Source organism: Arachis ipaensis, chromosome B06 (genome assembly GCF_000816755.2).
Source record: "Arachis ipaensis cultivar K30076 chromosome B06, Araip1.1, whole genome shotgun sequence".
In the NCBI taxonomy this organism is placed as follows: Eukaryota; Viridiplantae; Streptophyta; class Magnoliopsida; order Fabales; family Fabaceae; genus Arachis; species Arachis ipaensis.
The window spans coordinates 27,133,885-27,148,745 of NC_029790.2; the positions used below are offsets into that span (position 1 = coordinate 27,133,885).

General features: G+C 34.5%; 3 protein-coding genes across 4 annotated transcripts in view; 1 reads left to right on the plus strand and 2 right to left on the minus strand.

Annotated features, from left to right (window-relative positions):
* The window catches only part of LOC107648182 (short-chain dehydrogenase TIC 32, chloroplastic), a 7,495-nt gene extending 6,058 nt beyond the window's left edge, over window positions 1–1,437 (plus strand). For both annotated transcript variants that reach the window (XM_016352156.2, XM_016352155.2), the window contains exon 8: window positions 1,002–1,437. In XM_016352156.2, coding sequence (XP_016207642.1) covers window positions 1,002–1,051 — 50 coding nt within the window. In that variant the 3' untranslated portion in view covers window positions 1,052–1,437. The remainder of the gene's footprint in view (window positions 1–1,001) is intronic.
* Window positions 2,413–7,024, minus strand: LOC107648183 (UNC93-like protein 3). Its single transcript, XM_016352157.2, has 10 exons — window positions 6,375–7,024; window positions 6,123–6,286; window positions 5,242–5,305; window positions 5,042–5,155; window positions 4,707–4,751; window positions 3,856–4,106; window positions 3,646–3,736; window positions 3,408–3,520; window positions 3,199–3,322; window positions 2,413–2,867 (listed from the first exon to the last, which is right to left on the minus strand). Exons 1-10 carry the CDS (start codon window positions 6,558–6,560, stop codon window positions 2,679–2,681), a joined length of 1,341 nt encoding a protein of 446 aa, XP_016207643.1. The 5' UTR covers window positions 6,561–7,024; the 3' UTR covers window positions 2,413–2,678.
* LOC107648185 (probable mediator of RNA polymerase II transcription subunit 37c) lies at window positions 11,094–13,854 on the minus strand. Its single transcript, XM_016352158.2, has 2 exons — window positions 13,507–13,854; window positions 11,094–13,007 (listed from the first exon to the last, which is right to left on the minus strand). Exons 1-2 carry the CDS (start codon window positions 13,718–13,720, stop codon window positions 11,266–11,268), a joined length of 1,956 nt encoding a protein of 651 aa, XP_016207644.1. The 5' UTR covers window positions 13,721–13,854; the 3' UTR covers window positions 11,094–11,265.

Sequence of the window (14,861 nt, forward strand, 5' to 3'; positions counted from 1 at the left end):
GAGTAGGGTCAAGGTCCACAAATTAGATTCGACCGGACAAACCTAACCAATTCCCTAACTCGTTCTCACTCCTGTTGCCACCTCTAACGTTAACAATGGACAAATAATATATTTTGACAAAACATTAATACATGTGTAGAAGATTCTCTTTTTTTACACCAAAGAATTCACCCCTGAAAAAAATTTTTATTATTTAAATTACTATTTTAATTTTTTAATTTATAATTAGATATTTTGAAAATTAATTATATTTTATAATAATAAAATATAATTATAAAAAGAGTAAAGTATCGTTTTTGTCTCAAACGTTTGGGTTAAATTCTATTTGTGTTCCTAACGTTTAAATTGTCCTATTTGTATCCCTAACGTTTATAAAAGTGATTCAATGTTATCCTTCCGTCAATTACACATCATGAACGCTTTAGTTTGAGTTTTAAAAATCTTTTCTTGAAGTTAGAATACAAATGTTTGGGATAGAATCGATGATCCACTCCGAAAAATAGCTCATCAAAAGTTGAAACTAATTCCTACAACATTTACATAATTCACTTTTCTAGGAACATAATTGAATCTAAATACAAATAGTGGGTATAATATTAAAATCGAATACATCCAAGTGAGACCTAATTGAGAATGAATACATCCAAGTGAAAATAATTGAAAAATGTAATCTGATTTGTTAGTATAATTGATAGTAGGATAACATTGAATCAATTTTATAAACGTTAGGGATACAAATAGGACGATTTAAACGTTAGAGACATAAATAGGATTTACCCCAAACGTTTAGGACAAAAACGATATTTTACTCTTATAAAAATTAGGTTTAATTACTCTATAAATTTTTATTAAAGTATAAGAACTAATAAAGTATTTAAACTAAAATATTATTATTATTTTATATATATTTTGTTTCCATTATTAAAATTTTTTGGATCTGTGAGTGAGGACATGTAACAATAAATGTGATGAATTATAATTTGTTGTTTATAATGTAACAGGGAGCAGCCACGACATGCTATGTTGCTCTGCACCCAAGCGTGAAAGGTGAAACTGGCAAGTACTTTGTGGATTGCAATAAGGTTAAACCAAGCAAATTTGCCTCAAACGAACAGCTTGGAAGGAAACTCTGGGATTTCAGTGAAAGACTCATCAATTCAATTTCTAAAGCTTAAGTAACCTTTTGCTGTTTGTTTGGGACAGAATCCTAGTCAAGTTCTCAAGTCTATCCATCAAAACCCATTACTAGTTGTTATCATAATTTCTCGCTTTATACGATGTTTCCCAGACATTTTCTCTATGTTGACTTTGAATTTATGTGTGTAATTTAAAGAGTGGACTTAATAGTTATGAATTGGATTTTCTGATAAACGTGCTAAGACAAACCAAATGCCGAAAGGAAAAAAAATAACAATAGAAGGCATCAATTTCAGTTCAGCATGATAGCTAAACACTTATACTTAACCCTGAAAATCTATTGTATCAATTTCGTTGTGTGGATTTACAAAGGTCAATGTTAAAAGAAATTGAAGAGTTTGGCATGAATTCGGTATCTTAACTATCCCCTGGCATCTGAATCTAAAAAGGAAAAACAAGTTAGGGTACATCTTCAAGGAGTTTGATCACGATCAAACAAGCCCACAGCACGGACCATGAAGGCAGAGGCGGCTACAATTACCGCCGCAAAGACCGGAGGCACGATAAGATCAACCTTAGATTTCAACAACAGAGGAGCAGGAAAACAGAGGATGTCTCCTGGGAAGTCCAAGGGCATTCTAATAGATCCAACATTGTTGCACTTCTGGGAGAACGAAGAGGATGGGGTTATGGCCGAGACGAATGCCACCTGCAGCGAGAGCGCGGCCACCACCACCGTGAAGGTTAGCATGGTTGTCCAAGTGGCAGCATAGATTAGAATAGGCCATGGGGTTGTGAGGTGCAAACGGATAAAGTTAGAGAGCCAGAGAGGCATCTTATGGTGGCTCCTCCGTCTTTGGTAGAAATAGTCTTTATAAACAAAATAGGGGTGCAGTGAAATTAGGTGCAGAACAACCTAATCATAACTACTTTTTGAGGATGTTGGTGATTTTGGTTCCGATGGACCAATGAGGATTGACGTGGATTTTGACTTAATGAGTCGCATGATGGCCATTCTGACCAAGTTATGGGGTTCAGAATTTGCCACTAGGCGTCCATGGGTTCGGTATAGTTCTGTTTTAGATGAAAACAAAAAAGACTGGAGAGCGACTCCACCATATCTAAAAATTAAAATAAAAATGTTGTATGCGTGGAAACAAGGTACCGGTTGTTTAGAAATATGGTTGCTTCCGCACTATACCCTCTAGAAAAGGTCAAAATTGAAATCTACCTTCAGTTTTGCACACATCTTACCCCAGCATTGCGTCCTCTATCTCTAACAAGTAAATCACTGAAGCTCACATATTAATTTGAGACACCCAATAACCAACAACAGATTTGTGTATGTGTGTGCTACGTGAGCTTTTAATTATAAATTACAATTATCACAATTTATAATTTTACACAGCACATTGAACCGCAAGAAATGTCACCATAAATAAAAGAGGTAGTTCCAATGGATAGATAGGGTATATAGGCAAAAATAGAGATCATATAGTTTATACTGGATCTATTATGCTTGCAGTTGTACAGCGTTGAATTCACTCCCGGGGAGTGGATGAGGGTGTCTTAGCCACCTTGAGAGCTAGCCACAGAAAACTGCCGAATGAGGAGCATAGCAACACCAGCGATATCACGAGCACTGCCTGGAATGAGATGTGTGGTGCCGCAAAAAATACTATAGAAATTGTAGCGCTTTGCCATATCTTTAGCTGCGCAAAGGCCCCTTCCTACACGCGAAAGCAAAACAAACTTGAAACAAGAGGTAACTTAAAGTAACTATTGGTAACATTGCAGAAAAAATATATCAGGGATGTGAGGAGAATGTAATAAGAGGAAAACAGCAGGGAATGCACTAGTTTTGAATGAAACTTATAGAGTAATCAGCTTGGACACATGAACAAGCAATTCATAGTGATATATCCCAAACAAACTATCAAGCATACAGCCTCCATAAAGAAATGGAAAGGCAAGGTAAACAAATCAATAGGATATGATCTGAATATTGCAAGTTGCAACCCAATTTAAGGATCATGATGTTGTCTGTGGCATATGATATACCGTGTCATGTTTAAATAGCATTCCAAGCAAAGCATTGAGCTGTGTCATCAGAACTCCATCACCAATGCCCAATAATGCAGCCAAAAAGAGTATGTATAGGGTACCGACCCATCCGCTAGACATGCTGCAACAGGAGTGTGCAAAGGAAGAAAGAGTTACAGAGGGGAAAACAATATTCACAAATTAAGCGAAGTGTATTTATTGCAGACCTGACATCTAGAAGAAGTAAGATATATACAAGTGCCTGAACAAATGCTCCTACTGACACTATGGACGTAATAGAAGCAAGACCAGTGGTGAGTCGACCAGCGGCCAGAGAACACTGAAAGATTTTTAAAAATAAGGAAATAAATATTAATGATCTCAAAGTAATTCATTTGTATATAGTATGGGGTAAAATATTTTGATGGGAAAGGCAAGGAACCAGAGCCTGCTTTCCATACTTACTATTCCATCAAAAGCCCCATATGCTGCCATTGCACTGCCGACACCAGAAACACCAATTGCAGGGGTCACAACATACTTGGTAAATTCAGCCCTGCGAAAGAGTAGTTGATTAACACCCAAGACAGAGTGCATGTCAAAGGACACCAGAAATCAGAAAATGATTAGTAGAAGGTCATGAGGGTGAATGCCTTATAATAAACATGAGATTACCACACAAATGCTTGCTGTAGACCCGAATAAGCAATGAGGGGTATGGTCAACAACATTCTTACATCAGACAATGCACTGGTAAGTGATCTAGATAGGGATTTAATGGATGAACAAACACCAGCACCTGAAAATTCATATTCTTCCTTACTATTACCACTCCGGTTAGTCAGGAAGAACATTAGTACTGCACCAAAGGTCATAACACAAAGGAATATAACAAACAATACAGTAGTGCCATTGGTAGTTCCTTCCTGCAATGACAAGGAAAGAAAAAAACGATAAAGAAAATTCAAACCCTGAGCATTTCAAAACATGAAACTAGCTAGTATGAAACATGAGTATTTATTGTAAAAGGGTACATCAAAAACCCTGATCATTTTTACATTTCCTTCAAGTTTTTTTGTGTAGTATGTATGGTATACAAAATAACATATTTCCAATCATTAAACATAAATATGAAAATTAAAAATTAAATACAGCAAATGCTAAATTACAGTGTCAATATCATCAACTCACCATACTTACAAAGCCATTGAAACTTTGCAAGTGCTTAGCTTTAAAAATTTTAAATAAATAAATAAATAATATTAAATACACAACATCAACAAAAGCTAAACACTTTCCATAATAGAACTGCTAGTGTTATTTTGATTCAACAATAGACCTTCAGTTCTTTCAACCACGAAGCCAGTTGTTAATTCTTTTCTGAAAAGATACTGTCAGCAGTAGTCCTCATTTATGGTGACTAATGAGGAAAGGGTAAGCTTGAACAAACCACAGACCAGCAGTCGATAGTTAATAAACAAAACTAGAAGAAAAGTTGAACAATGTAAAGTCTAACAGCCACATACCTGGCCATCACTCAATAGAGCAAATGTGATGAGATTTCCAATAAACTGCAAAATAGTTTTTAGTAAATATGCATCCTAAAATGTATAAAGAGGAGTGCTAGAGGGCCAGCAACTTTTGTGATTTGTAGTTATCAAGTAGCCATCAATGATGATTTTAATGGTGTGAGATTTTATCCAATGGTGTGAGATTACTCACTTTTCTTTTGCTGGTTACATGCTGGCCAGAATTTAATAAAGTTGCTGGTCCTCTAGACTTTTTCATGTATAAATATTATTATTTAAAGAAACAGAAAAAAAGAAAGTGATCAAACTTGAGTCTAGAACAATTTGCTCACCTGATGGAGTGCATACACAGCCCAGAATTCCCCATTGAAATCACCAATTACTGCACCTTCATGCAAGTTGTAATCTGTAGCATGACTGCGTGCAGTGGATGTGAGATACGTTCCCTGTCAGGTCAAACTAGGATTTGTAAAGATTTAGGTGACTAATCACAATTTGAAGGAACTGCAGAGCCTTGGCGAATTATGTGTACCTGTCCAACCCATATTATTGAAGCACAAAACCCGAGGTACAAAGAGGCTGGAACCAGTGTATACCTGGTGAAGAATCAATCAGTGTTAAAGGTATGGATCATAATTTAGTATAATTTCAGCATACAAGGACACAAAGTTCAATACAAATGATGCACTCATATCAGCAGAACTATGAGTAGGCATGTACAACCAACAAATGGTCAGCCGTCAAGAATATCAAAACCATTCAAGAATCCCTATATACAACTAATCACAGCATATCTGTAAGTTGTTGAGAGTTCAATTTACTTTTCATGGATAAAATATTAAACTAGTCCAACCAGCCATGGTGATGTAATAATTCATCAGGAATTCAGTCAAATTGTTGATTTAGGGGCATACATAGCACCAGTACATGTGCATTGTTAACTGCATTCTTATGGTACTCTCTCCAAAATCAAACTCAAAAAAAAGACTTGTTCCACCCACACCACTACAAGTAAGGAATGCTGATAACAATTCCTTTTTATCCCTTGCAGCTTTGCTATTGTGATCCTTGTGAAGTTCGAAATCAACAATCCTTCTACAGATTCATTGAATTTAGCTACAAAACCGCCACCTATTTCTCCCATGAGCAGTGAGTACTTATATGTTTACTTAATAGGTAAAGAAACACAATTGGGAAACTTTTCCGTTGTCCCTTTCCTAAATTCTCTTTTAAACTGCCGAGGAAATTGCTTCTCATAGTAAATAAACACGCGCAAAAAAGTTGTTTTTACTTGGATCTTTTTCTTTCCTTGTGATAATACCTAGATGGCCGCAGAATTTCAATTCCATCTGAATACTTGTAGACAATAATGAACACTAAAAAAAATTTAGGTAGTAAGTAATTACTAATTACCAATTTGGCTTCAAGTTTGCAGCAACATACAACCAATAACCAGTTGAACCAATAATCAAAGCAATTTTGGGGCTGAGAACCCGCACCACCAATGAAGCAACCACCGAGAAAAAAGTGAAAGACAAATACAGGATCCCAAGCGACGTAGTCCCCAAGTCCTCCTCCTGAATTTACCAAAAATTAATTAAACCAATTCAACAAATTAAATTAAACAACGTGAGAGAGAGAGAATGTGTGTGTTAATTAAATTACAGTGTTGAGAGTACTCTGAAGATTCTGAGCAGCTCCATAGGCAAGGAATATCAAGAGAAATGCCAAGCTCAAAATATGAACATCCTTAGTGTGGCTCTTGGTCTTGATTGCTTCAACCGGCGAGGAATCGGCGGCGACGAGTGGCGCCTCTTCGTCGCGGCAAGGATTTGCGCTTGCAGACGCCATTGGTTCAAGTTCCCGATCCACTTCGAATAGTTATAGATAATTATATATGGCTACAGATACAGATAATAGCTATACAAAAGAAGAAAGAACCCTAGAAATTGTGGTCAACGTCAGCAATGGATGTTGACGTTTCACAGTGAGACGAATTGCCGGCTTCAGCTGCTCCCGCTACGAGACGCATGCAAAAATGTTCGTAAATAATTTACATGGATATAGTATAATATATTATATTAAAATGAAGTTGGTGCAGGCAACTGAAAATTGGATTGATTGGTGGAAGAATCTGAATCTGGCGTTGTAGAGTCCAGCGAGACTGAGACAGAGAGGAAGTGAGGGATAACGGTGTTTGATTTTTGTTATGCGGTGCTGATAATCAATTTTCTTTTCACTTTCAGTTTTTATTTTCTCTTTTTTTATTTTATCCTTCCAAAAGATGTATTTTGCAAGATTCTTTTTTCTAGTTTCGTCCTTGTGCGAAAGCACCGCCTCGCCAGTTTTAACGCAACTTGTAAGTTGTAACAGTATTGCCGGCTTATTTATTAGTTTTGTTTGAGGTTTATCTCAGCTTTTTTATGTGCAATGGTTTTGTGTTGGTTGAAAATAGAGGACAGGTTCAATAGACATTCTGAATCTGTAACAAGATTCTTGATTACTTGATCACTGATTCTACATGTACGTGTGTAAGTAGTAGTCAAATAGCAATCAAATTGTGCACATTGTACAACATTAAACATAATCCACGCCTTATGCGGAAGGAGTTTCCGTTTTTTTCCCCTCAAATTGGATATACTCTATACAAAATAATATACGGGGCAAATAACATAAATAAGTCAAGGACAGTAAAAAATTATAAAGATCGGCCAAATTAAAAATTGGTTCAGAAATTAACCAATGGATATTTTTATATAGTTTGAATTAGGTTGTTTTAAATTTTATATACATGTAATTCGAATATTCGAACTACTCACACACGTGCATACCCACTTATTCAAATCAACCTGATTCGAATTACACTTATAGACCACAATAATTCGAATCAGGTGATCCGAATTACACTCACACTCCTGCACACAGTAATTCGAATTGGTCAAATTCGAATTACTCATGATTTAATTCTGTCCATTCTTTTATTAAAAAAATAATAATTGATTAAAAAATTAATAATTTAAAAATATAAAAAATATCTATTTTATTTCATGCATTAAAAAAAGCTAACAAAATATTTAATTACAGACTTCTTTAAAATATTAATGAGCTATCAATTCAAATTTCATACAATACTCTTTTGTCCATTTTTAATAGCTCATGAATATTTTTTAATAAATTTTTTTAATAAATTTATTTAAATTATACCACAAAAAAATATTTTATTCTATACAAAATAATTTAAAAAATGGCTTAAAAGATGTTAGGAGTATTAGGAGTACTATAAAAATTTGTAATGTCCTAATGACTTAAGACATTAAAGAAATACTCTACATTGTCAATAATAATTTAGAAATTAAACAAAATATAGTTATAACCAGTATTTACCTAAATTACTAGCATATTACAAACTTTTATAGTACTCCTAATATTTTTTAAGCCATGTTTTTTTAAATTATTTTGCATAGAATAAAGGGCATTTTAAGCCATTTTAAGCCATTTTCTATACAAAATAATTTTAAAAAAATGGCTTAAAAAATGTTAGAAGTACTATAAAAATTTGTAATATTCTAGTAATTTAGGTAAATACTGGTTATAACTATATTTTTTTAATTTCTAAATTATTATTGATTATGTAGAGTATTTCTTTAATGTCCTAAATCATTAGGATATTACAAACTTTTATAGTACTCATAATATTTTTTAAGCCATTTTTTTAAAATTATTTTGCATAGAATAAAGGATATTTTAAGCCATTTTAAGTCATTTTCTATGCAAAACAATTTTAAAAAAATGACTTAAAAAATATTAGGAGTACCATAAAAATTTGTAATATTCTAGTAATTTAGGTAAATACTGGTTATAACTATATTTTTTTTAATTTCTAAATTATTATTGACTATGTAAAGTATTTATTTAATGTCTTAAGTCATTAGGACATTACAAATTTTTATAGTACTCCTAACATCTTTTAAGCCATTTTTTTAAATTATTTTGTATAGAATAAAATATTTTTTTGTTGTATAATTTAAATAAATTTATTAAAAAAATTTATAAAAAAATATTCATGAACTATTAAAAATGGGCAAAAGAGTATTGTATGAAATTCGAATTGATAGCTCATTAATATTTTAAAGAAGTCTCGTAATTAAATATTTTGTTAGCTTTTTTTTAATGCATGAAATAAAATATATATTTTTTAAATTTCTAAATTTTTAATTTTTTTAATCAATTATTAATTTTTTAATAAAAGAATGGGCAGAATTAAATCATGAGTAATTCGAATCTGGCCAATTCAAATTACTATGTGCAGCGTGTGTGAGTGTAATTGGAATCACCTGATTCGAATTACTGTGGGTGTAATTCGAATCAGGTTTATTCGAATTAGTGGGTGTATGCGTGTGTGAGTAGTTCGAATCAGTGTGATTCGAATTACATGTAATTAGAGTTTGGATTAGGCTGATTCGAACTATATACAAATGGCTCTTGGTTGATTCATGAACAAATTTTTGGTTTGGTGGATTTCTGTAATTTTTTCCTCCCCTTGGCTTAATATAGTGATTTGTCCTAATATATACTTGTGTTTATGTACATTTCTATTTACCGCATGTTTAAACACATATCTTTAGGGGTATTCATGGATCGGATCGTATTCGCAGATTCGCGATAAATATCCGCATTCGATCCGAAAATTGTGGATACGATCCGATCCGCAGATTGATCGGATCAGATCCCGAATATCTGCTCTACATCCGCATATTATTCATATATTGTATTATTTTATTTTTTATTTAGAAAAAATTTAATATTTTAAGAATAAATAAGTTTAAAAGTGTGAAAGAAATATTTTTATTGAATTTTTTACATAAAAATATGATTAGAAAGAGAAGGTTCAATTATGCGGATATATCCGATATCCGATCCGCACATTTGCGAATCGGATCGGGTCGGATCCGACACTAAAAAACCTCGGATATCATATACGATCCGATCCACGTACACCCCAACATATCTTACCTACTTTCTCTAAATAAGTTTTTAATGAAATATAAAATATTTGCTCTACGGTTATCATTATCAATTATTAATCATGTCCATATACCAACAGAAAAGAATATACATACGAGAAAGTCTAAGCGACCAGCACTTTTATTAAAATTTGTTCAACATTTAGCCAGCAAAAAAAAAAAGTAATGCTCCATGGTAAGATGTAATCTCACACTATTAAAAATACTATTGATGACTAATTAATAGCTACAAATCACAAAATCTGTTGACTCCCTAGTACTACTCTATACATATTTCTTATTTCTTTTCAGTAATGCTAAGGAGACAAAAGAAACAGCAACAATTAATAAATACTAAATAAGACAAATTATAATTGTTTTTGGTTAATTTTTTATTTTTCTTTGATTACCAAACATTTCTATTTTTTAAATATAGTACTAAAGTGAATTGAGAAAAAGGCTAATAATGAACTAAAATTGGTTCATCTCAACTGTAGTTAGGGGTGTTCATAGTTCGGTCCGTCCCGAAAATTCGGCCCGGTTCCGAATTTTTTAGGGGCTAATTTAGTGTGATTTCACCAGGTTTAAGGCCGGGTAAGGGTCTCAAAAATAGACCCGATCATTATTTCGGATCAGGTCCGGACCATAGCTCGGGCCACCCGAACTCGGCCCAGTGTCCCGGTTATCATACACAATTAATATTTTGTTATTAGTGATGGATAATGGCTATTCTTATGTGGAATTTAAGTATTGTAAACCTTAATATTTTGTGTTATTAGTCATTATAAGACTATAAGTTAATGTTTTATATTTAAAATGCACAAGACTTTAGACTAATGTATAATATTATATTATTTGTATTGATTTAAATATTTGATGTTATTAAACAATATTAGTATTGATTGTGGTTATGCTTTAAATTTGGAGAAGTATTGGTTCTTGTTATATTTTTCTAAGTAAATTTTACAATATCATAATGGTTTGAGTTTTAAAAATTTGAATATTTTCACATGCTAGCTTACAAGAAAATAATATTAAAAGCCCGGTTTTTACCGGGTTTTTATGTGTTTGAATCTAACAAATAGACCGGTATATATTTCGAACCGAGTCTGAATCACATCAAATCCGATTTTACCCGACCCATGAACACCCCTAGTAATGATCAAAAGGTGTTAAACATACTGCTGGAATATATTTTCAGGAATCATCTTATAGGATCCTACTGTATCATATACATAGACCTGGAGGCAACATTGCCATGATGAATTGGGTAAGAAGCAATTAGTCTATTCACTTCGGATAAAGAAAATGCTTTTATGCGCCTAAAGCCCTAAACAATAATGAACCAAAGGACGACACACATCCCAGGACATCGGAAAAATAATTCCAAAGGGGGCAAAATGTATAAATATTTCAGTAACCCGTGTCAACTGAAATTTAAGTACACAAACCAAATAGATTACTTAAAATAGTTGTCTTCGATACTAAAAACCAAGTAACATAGGTGCAACAAAACACATCAAAGATATAATAATTTAGGAAAACAACTAAATTTAGTCGACTTCCTCAATCTTAGGGCCAGCACCACTTCCACCAGAGGGAGCATAGTCATCTTCGGCTGCACCAGCTCCACCAACATCAGGACCAGCACCACCTTGGTACATCTTGGCAATGATTGGATTGCAGATGCTTTCCAGTTCCTTCATCTTATCCTCAAACTCATCTGCTTCGGCAAGCTGGTTGCTGTCTAGCCACTGAATAGATTGCTCAATGGCATCCTCAATCTTCTTCTTGTCAGCTGGGTCAAGTTTTCCTCCAATCTTGTCATCCTTCACGGTGTTCCTCATGTTGTATGCATAGTTTTCCAAAGCATTCTTGGCTTCAACCTTCTTTTTATGCTCTTCATCCTCAGACTTGTACTTCTCAGCCTCTTGAACCATCTTCTCTATATCTTCCTTTGAAAGTCTTCCCTTGTCATTGGTGATGGTGATCTTATTCTTCTGGCCAGTAGTTTTGTCTTCCGCAGACACATTCAAGATACCATTGGCATCAATGTCAAAACACACAGTGATCTGTGGAACACCCCTGGGAGCAGGAGGAATGCCTGAAAGTTCAAATTTGCCCAACAAATTGTTATCCCTTGTCCTTGTTCTCTCACCCTCGAAGACCTGGATCAACACACCAGGCTGGTTGTCCGAATATGTTGAGAAAACTTGTTCCTTCTTTGTTGGAATTGTAGTGTTCCTTGGGATCAGGACGGTCATCACACCACCAGCAGTCTCCAAACCAAGTGACAGAGGGGTGACATCAAGAAGGAGTAGGTCCTGAACCTTTTCATTGCCCTCACCACTCAAGATGGCAGCCTGAACTGCAGCACCATAGGCAACAGCCTCATCAGGATTAATGCTCTTGCACAATTCCTTTCCATTGAAGAAATCTTGCAAAAGTTGTTGAACCTTGGGAATTCTAGTTGAACCGCCAACAAGGACAACATCATGGACACTTCTTTTGTCCATTTTAGCATCTCTCAAACATTTCTCAACCGGCTCCATACACTTCCTGAAAAGATCCATATTGAGCTCCTCAAACCTTGCACGAGTAATTGGAGAATAGAAATCAATTCCCTCATACAGCGAATCAATTTCAATGGTGGTCTGGGCAGTAGACGAAAGAGTCCTCTTTGCCCTCTCACAAGCTGTCCTCAACCTCCTAAGAGCTCTAGGGTTGCCACTTATGTCCTTCTTGTTCTTTCTCTTAAACTCCTGAACAAAGTGGTTCACCATTCTGTTATCAAAATCTTCGCCCCCAAGATGGGTGTCTCCAGCTGTAGCCTTCACCTCAAAGATACCTTCCTCAATAGTAAGCAAGGATACATCAAAAGTACCTCCACCAAGATCAAAAATCAAGACATTCTTCTCACCAACGCTTGTTGCCTTCTTGTCAAGACCATATGCAATGGCAGCAGCAGTAGGCTCATTGATAATTCTCATGACATTAAGACCAGCAATAACACCAGCATCCTTGGTTGCCTGACGCTGAGAATCATTGAAGTAAGCAGGGACAGTAACAACAGCGTTCTTCACTGAAGAGCCAAGATACGCCTCCGCAATCTCACGCATCTTCATGAGTACCATAGAAGAGATCTCTTCTGCGGCAAATTGTTTCTCTTCACCCTTGTAGTTAACCACAATCATGGGCTTCTCAGCAGGTCCAGAAATAACCTTAAATGGCCACAACTTAATATCACTCTGCACAGAGGGATCGCTAAATCTGCGACCAATCAGCCTCTTGGCATCTGAGAGAGAAGACAATTTATAAACAATCAATATATTGAACCATAAACTAACTAAAATATATACAACTTTCATCCGAGTAAGACCCATATTAATACTGTACAATAACTAATACACATACAAACCTTCAACCTATTGAGAGTCAAATCTTGGAACTTGAAGTACGAAGTAACGTCAGACCAGATCCAACAGTGATTTACATCGACGGATGATATTCAAAATTTCGTAATTTAAGATTATATTGACGCATCATGAAAAACGAGATAAGATTTCTACTATACTAGATCTAGAACCATTAATCCTTTTATAAATATTAAATACTCCAAACCAAGTCAACAAATGAAGCTTTCAATAAATGCTCTTAGATTAACTATCTACACGGTTCAACACAACATAAGATCGCATACATCAAATAAAACTAATCCATTTAGCTTACTGAGATAGCAGAGAGAACGACAATAAGGTTCTAAGAGAATTTGTGCATGGAAAAGTAGATCTCACCGAAGACAGTGTTGATAGGGTTCATGGCGACCTGGTTCTTGGCGGCATCGCCTATGAGACGCTCGGCGTCGGTGAATGCGACGTAGGACGGCGTCGTTCTGTTTCCTTGGTCGTTGGCGATGATCTCAACACGGTCATGCTGCCAAACTCCGACGCACGAGTACGTGGTTCCGAGATCGATTCCGATGGCTGGTCCCTCTCCTTTTCCGGCCATTGGATCCTAACTGCTGCTTTTTGCGTCGGCGAGAAAACGGAGAAAGAGATCTAAGAATGTGAGGACACAGCGCAAACACTGTGTTCCAAGTTTAGATGCAAAGAGGAAGAGGGAGAGTGGGTGGTTTAAGTTGTGTTATATATAGCTAGGGTTTGGGTTCTTTCTAGAATGTTCCTATGCCCTACTTAAGCTGTTAGAAGCCCGTTCAATTTGGGCTCGGATACTCTTAAGTGTTTCCAATAATGTGGGCCCGAGGCGCGGGCATGGCTCCCTCTACCTTCCAATTCAAAAGTTCACCGTTTGTTTGAGTTGTGAAAACGTGCCGAACCTGTCCAGCCAACCTGTCAAATCCGCAAAAAAAAAAAATAATAATAATAATGATAATAAATAATTGGCTAGGCTAAGATTTAGAACGTACCAAATAAAAAATCTACCAAATCCGTAGAGTCAAACTTGCGAATTTTGGCAGACCGGACGGGCAAGTCCGTCGGCCTAGACTTTTTTCGGTTAAAAAAAAATAATAGAGTAAAGTATTGGTTTTGTCTATAATATTTAGGGTAAATTTTTAAATTGTTCTTAATATTTAAATCGTCTTATTTAAATCCGTAATATTTTAGAATCGGCTTCATATTGTCCTGTCGTTAGCGATCTATTAACAGAATTGACACCCAAAATTGAAATGATTTTGAAATGTTAGAGACTTAAATAGGACGAAGTTGGAGACAAAAATGAAACATAGAAATAAATTTTAATTTTATCCTTCAATAATATCAATTTTTTATGGTAATAGTTATTCAATTATTTTTTAATCATATTTAAGTAAATTACACTTAATCACATTACTTTCATTCTAAATAAATTTATTTTTTTTATAATTTTACTTTTAAAGATTTTTAGTTATCATAAAATGTTTGTAGAATGACTAATACATATACTTATGAAACAGAAAAACAAAATAATACATATACAATAAAGTATAAATTTTTCATTTTATCTCTAATGTATCGAAATTCTTTAATATTTAATTTAGTTAAACTTCATTTTTAATTTTATTCTTCAATATAATAATATCAAATTTTTACGGTAAATAATTATTTAACTATTTTTTAATTTTATTTTTAATCATATTATTTATTTCTAA

What these genes read in the sequence shown, in the direction of transcription:
- LOC107648183 (XM_016352157.2), bottom strand. Translation starts at nt 6,560, where the DNA reads ATGGCGTCTGCAAGCGCAAATCCTTGCCGCGACGAAGAGGCGCCACTC. An exon ending in TTCAGAGTACTCTCAACACT is followed by an intron (nt 6,287 to 6,374) that starts GTAATTTAATTA and finishes TGGTAAATTCAG; the next exon opens with GAGGAGGACTTGGGGACTAC. An exon ending in CAATAATATGGGTTGGACAG is followed by an intron (nt 5,156 to 5,241) that starts GTACACATAATT and finishes TTGACCTGACAG; the next exon opens with GGAACGTATCTCACATCCAC.
- LOC107648185 (XM_016352158.2), bottom strand. Translation starts at nt 13,720, where the DNA reads ATGGCCGGAAAAGGAGAGGGACCAGCCATCGGAATCGATCTCGGAACC. An exon ending in CCCTATCAACACTGTCTTCG is followed by an intron (nt 13,008 to 13,506) that starts GTGAGATCTACT and finishes CTTCTCTCTCAG; the next exon opens with ATGCCAAGAGGCTGATTGGT.